At 38.9% G+C, this 6,000-nt stretch overlaps 1 protein-coding gene across 1 annotated transcript; it reads left to right on the top strand.

Moving 5' to 3' along the window:
* The first annotated feature begins 724 nt into the window (after positions 1-724).
* Positions 725-5,654, top strand: jund (JunD proto-oncogene, AP-1 transcription factor subunit). The gene has a single exon (XM_078945870.1). The coding sequence runs from the start codon at positions 4,087-4,089 to the stop codon at positions 4,909-4,911; it is 825 nt and encodes a 274-aa protein (XP_078801996.1). The 5' UTR covers positions 725-4,086; the 3' UTR covers positions 4,912-5,654.
* Positions 5,655-6,000: the final 346 nt, after the last annotated feature.

Here is a 6,000-nt window from a genome sequence, read left to right as displayed (position 1 = left end):
TTTTTCTCATGATGAAGGACATATATAAAGAAAACGAAGGTTAAAGTTGCATTTCTGATTATTTCTTCATTCAAATTGTTGTAAGTCAGGATGATACCAAAAAAATGAGGTTGGAAAAAGCCTGTAAATGTAACTTAGCTGCTGCAAATGTTCACAAAGTATACGTCTTTGTTTTACTTCCTTTCCAATCAATAAATACATTTTATATATATATATATATATATATATATATATATATATATATATATATATATATATATATATATATATATATATATATATATATAAATAGTGCTTGTGTGAGGATTGTGCACTCCAGTACGGTGTTTTAATTATTGTTTTGAATATGTCTTGTCACTCCTGGGGCTATTCCAGAAAGCAGGTTATGCTAGTTACCTCGGTAAATTTGAGGCTAAGGAAGCGGATAACCTCAGCTTTCAGTTCCAGAAATGTAGGTATGTTTCAGGGTATGTCAAGTTGCCATAACAACTAATGCTCTGAACATGACCTGGTTTGAAGCAGGTTTAATTGAAGGTTAGTCTGTTTTTAGAGAGGTGAAGGAGCATGGCGTTTCCATTTGAAGATGATTTAGTGGATGTAGAAGCTCAGATATACTTTTTCCACCGTGAGAGGGTGATAAGACCATGTATGGATGTTGGAAATATAAACTTTTTTTTACATAAACTAACTTAAATATTTGCTTCAGTTAAGATAAATCTTTTTTTTTTTAGTTAAGTCAGTTTAAAAATAACACATAGTCATCAGACAGTTATTTTACTTTCATTCAAATGAATTCAATTAAGTAGTTGTAAGTTTGGTGCTGCTGTTAGATTGGCACCGCAAGGAATTGTGGGATGCCATTCCCTTTGGCTGTCTGGACGGATTTGGGTTTAAGTGTGGGTTTTTGACCAAATGTGTTTAGTTGTTTAGCTGTTTTACTGTGTTTTGCCAAGTTATTTGTCCTGTTATGTTTAATTATTACTGCACCATGAGTGAGAGGGAAGGAGAGGATGATGAGTTATTTAGCACCCCTACCACATAATATTGTGAAGTTAAAGTTGGAGAAATTACATATGCTTTCATACTACATGTCTATTGTGTTTCTTTCATTTTATTGTTATAAAAACGAGAATATCTACAGGCTCAAACTTAGACATATGAGAGTTCAAGAAGTACAATAAATTAATATGGAAGAACATTTAATTGAATTGGAGTAATATGACATTTAGTTAGATAGATATGTAAATTTGAGTTGTATAAACAATTATTGAGTTGGATAGACGTAAGAAATTAGGTTGAATAAATTTTACTCAATTACTTGTTACCAATAGAAGTAATTCATTTAAGTTGGCAAAGTTGGATAATTTATATATATATATGCGTCACAATGAATATAGAAATGAGATAGAAACTCGTGCGTTTACTCTGTCTCTTCTTTTTCTCCAAGCAGAAACTCTTTCTTTTAAAACAGAATAGAATGCCTTTATTGTCACTATACACATGTACAATTCGCATCACACGCGCATACAGTGAAATGAGAGCTGATCACTGTACAGTGAAGAAATGCAAAAGGAAAATTATTTCACAAAAAATGTACAATTTACTAAGTCCAAAAAAATGTACAGTAAAAAATTTAGCTGAAAAGTTTTACTTTCCACAGTGAGGTAGGTATTGCACTGCTATGCCCATGATAGCAGAGATATAGTGCAAATAATATATTGCACATAATGAGAGACAGGAGAAAGAGAGAGAGAGAGACATGGGTGTGTGTGTGTGTGTGTGAGTTCAGGATTGGATGGTTATTTTGCTGATGATGCAGCCGTATTACTTTTTTGATGGGCGTATAATCTTCACATGCTGTCGTTGAAATTTCTGACTCCGTCTCACTGAAGTATAGCACTCGCTTTTGTTCTTCACGCGTTTCCATGGTGACTCCGGAAATCGTCGATCCATTGAGAATGTCTTTATCTACTTGCCATGCTCGTGCATTAACCCAGGGTTACCAAGTTGAGCGTAATTACGCTAACTCATATCCGGTCTTTTGGAACCGACATACCCAGAGTAAGCAAGTTCAGGCGGATTTCAGCCTAGAGTTCAGGGTTAAAGTCAGGGTAGTTTAAACATGCTTTCTGGAATACCCCCCTGGTTCATGTTACTAATCATCCACAGCTGTCTTCATTTGTTAAGTGTCCCCAGCCTAGTGTCTGGTTTTCAGCTCTTCATCGTCAGCGTATCTGCTTTATCACCTTTTTTTTTCTGCATGGGTTTTTGTCATGTTCTAGTTTATTCCTTAAATGTTTAAGGTTGCTGTCCACCATAAGACTACACAAGAAGAAGAAACGTTTAAGTTTCCACCACCAAGCCTGGTCTCCAGCATCTCCTACATCACCAGTTCTTGACAGCTTGCATGCCTTAGTTGCTGACATTCTGCACACATTATCCAAGGGTATGACAGAAAAATTCTTAGAGTGGCTGCCTCTGACCGTGTTGGGAATTACAAACAACAATGCATTGAGATGTTGGAAGGACCCAGAGTTAAAAACAATATAACGGCCGAGAAGCTTCACAGCTCTAACATATCCTAATGTCTCCAGTTTACTGTCTAAAATTTGGGAATCAAAGTCTATTACTTGGATAAAATAAGTTGAAAAGACAAAAAAAATGATTAAATGGTGCTTTTTGCCTCCAAATTTAAATTATGTCTCAAACCTTTCTGGTTTACTAAATTGTGGAAATGGAAAATGAACAACTGAAATTAGCTCATTAGACAAATATTGAAAGTGAGACTCAATCAAATCCAAAACCGCAAGTAAATAAAGATGTGTTAAAAGTGAATCAGTTCCAGATTAAACTTCCCTAAACTTGTGTTATTCATTAAAAGTCTCAAAAGAGAAGTGAGACTCCTGACTCATCAGGGGGTTTAGCTTTTTTGCTTACTAACATCTTCTAACAAATACTACAAACATACTTTTTTAATGTAACATTGTTTAACTGAACATTGTTCTAAGTGTTTTGCAAATGGTTTTTATTTAAGTTTTTTCTTTCAGATGTGCTGAAAACGAAGGCATATGCTGATCGACACCCACAATGACATCAGTGCACCACCTCACTGTTTGTGCTTTCCTCTTTTTCTCCATGGCAATAGTGGTGTGAGCAAAGATCGTCTCTTAAAAAGATGAACAGCAGAAAAAAGCTTTGGATTTTAAACCATTGGAACATACCAAACTTTCAAAGACTTTAATTAAAATTGGATGTCATAATTGTGTGTTAATTCTGTTATTTTGTGAAATCAGGGTTAATTGGTAGAAAGAACGGCTTGAATCAGTCCATAAAGGCTGTTCAAAATATTGTCAAAACTGGCTCCCTAATTTGCTTGTAACTTTGGTGTGTGTGGATTTTTGTTGTTGCTTTATTTAGGGGAAAAACGTAAAGCAGAAAAATTATTCGAAGTTGTGTACTACTTTTAGTTTTTTTCTTATAGTATTTATTTCAATGTTTACAGTTTAAGTTAAAAACACATTTCAACAGAATCCTAAGGAAACAGAGTATTTAAAAAAGTTTTTAAAGTGAATTTACAAAAATTAAATAAAAAAGTGTATTTTAAAACACCTGACAAACGGTGCAATAATTCAGATCACTCAGTTTCCAGTATTATATTTAAAACATGTGTGTGTTCGTAACCGGATTATTTGATTTCATTATAACGCTTAGCATTTAGACGGGTTAATTAGGAGAAAATTGATTCAGTTTCATAACTACTTTTTGTTTTCAAAATAAGGCTCAGAGTGAGCCGCCTGTCTTCTCTCCCGTCATATCTGCTCAGCTCCTTTCTTAATTCAGAAAACGTAATTTCTGCCCATCCCGCCGCGTGCTCTGACGTGACATTATGGAATGTTCAAGTCTAAAAGAGCTCGAGGCGGTGTGCGCGAGCGAACATTCTGACTCAACCGTGGAGCTGCCAGCATTGAAAACATTTTTACATCGTTTTAACGCCTTTCCCTTCAGTGAGATTATGGGCCGGGCATTTTTCTGAGGGAGTGTCGCGCAGCCCGGTTTTTTTTTTTAATCACAGTTTTACCCACGGAAATGATGAAGAAGGACATTAACCTGAGCCTTTCGGACAATTCCGACCTAAAACCGCATATTCGAGACGTTGACAGCATCCTGAGCTCCACAGATTTGGGGCTGCTTAAGCTGGCCTCTCCCGAGCTGGAGAGACTAATCATCCAGTCCAACGGAATGGTAACGACGACGCCGACCAGCTCCCAGTTCCTGTACCCGAAGACGGTGACGGACGAGCAGGAATTCGCCGAGGGCTTCGTGAAGGCGCTGGAAGACTTACACAAGCAGAACCAGCTGAGCGGAGCCGGGCAGACGAACAGCAGTCTGGACCTCGGGGCTAACATCGCTCCAGCCGGCGTCCAACCCGACCTGCCGGTGTACACTAACCTGAACAGCTACGGCGGCAGCGGCCCGCTGGGGACCACCGTCAACTACTCCACGGACACCGTCCCTTTTCCGCCTCCCCCGCCGCATCATTTGGGGGCAGCCCCGTCGCAGCCGGAGCTCTCCCGGGTCCAGCCGCTGAAGGAGGAGCCGCAGACGGTCCCCGACGTCCAGAGTTTCGGGGAGAGCCCCCCGCTGTCTCCCATCGACATGGACTCACAAGAGCGGATCAAAGCGGAGAGGAAAAGACTCAGGAACCGAATCGCAGCCTCCAAGTGTCGGAAGCGCAAGCTGGAGCGGATCTCCAGGCTGGAGGACAAGGTCAAGACGCTGAAGAGCCAGAACACCGACCTGGCGTCGACGGCCGGCCTGCTGCGGGAGCAAGTGGCCCAGCTGAAGCAGAAGGTCCTCAGCCACGTCAACAGCGGCTGCCAGCTGCTCCCCCACGAAGTACAAGTGCACTAAGAGACAGACGCCCCGGAGGCTCCTGACCAGCACATAAGCTTGATGGACTTAGTCCGTGTTGGTCTCTGTAGCCCCGTGGGACTGTTCAAAACGGGGTTCCATGTCAGCTTTGGTAGCAATTCCATCCAGTCCAAATTCAAATGGTGATTAATGCTCACCATCTGATTGAACAGATTAAGTGAAGTCCAATTATGTATTTGATCAGGCTCATATTCGACCCTATAGAAATCTTCTACCTCGTATGTCTGTTTACAGATGAGAGCAAATGGATTGAAACAATGTAAGATCATCATTTTTTTCTCCTATAAAAAATGTTTACTGACTGGATGCAGTCTCATACATGGACCAAACGAATATATCTACTTCAATGGGCACCAAAAGATGGGTGCAAGAAAGACAAATCCCCCACATTTGATATCTAAGATGATCTATATACAGCATTTATTGTATGTATTGCATTTCTGTAAGGAACAGCTTGCATGTTGCTGACCAACTCGAATGTTGCCCTTGGCTTGGTGTCACAGGGGACAGGTTTACCAGTGTTTTTATTTTCATTTTCACATTAACATGTGTGTATTTATCTTTTTACTATTTTTTTTATACTTTATTGTGTTTATGTCTGTGTATTTTCATTTTTAACATTCAGTTGTAACCAGTTTGTTGCACTGACTTGGTCAAGTCTACTGTGACTTGGCTTCATACACACCATCGTGTTCTGAATTAAATGCTGCTCTACTATAAAACCGTGTCTGGTTAATGTCACGTTTGCAACACAAATCTAATTAAAGAGCAGAATAATGACTGGTTAAAAAAGAAATACCGGTATTTAAACATTTTATTCCGTAATCCAAGAAATTCTCGTACAAACATCATTTGTAATCTTAATGCCAGATTCATGATGTTTTTGGGGAAACAAACTGTTCTTGTTTAAATGCTCAATAATTCTTGAATTTGACTATTGTATCGTAAAATTAAAAGCCCTAATTAAATATGCTAATTTAGCCCCAATCTGTCATTTTGTAGAAAAAATTATAATATTTCTGAATTTTTGGAGTGGGTGTATTGATCAGTATGGTGTCGTGCTCCCTC

The sequence above is a fragment of the Oryzias latipes genome, chromosome 4, assembly GCF_053564925.1.
Source record: "Oryzias latipes strain Hd-rR chromosome 4, Olatipes_Hd-rR_3.1".
NCBI classification, from domain to species: Eukaryota; Metazoa; Chordata; class Actinopteri; order Beloniformes; family Adrianichthyidae; genus Oryzias; species Oryzias latipes.
The sequence above is the reverse complement of the archived record's forward strand: the minus strand, read 5'-3'. Positions and strand labels throughout refer to the sequence as shown.

Excerpts from the sequence above, each read along its gene's own strand:
- jund (XM_078945870.1), top strand. The coding sequence starts at position 4,087 with ATGATGAAGAAGGACATTAACCTGAGCCTTTCGGACAATTCCGACCTA.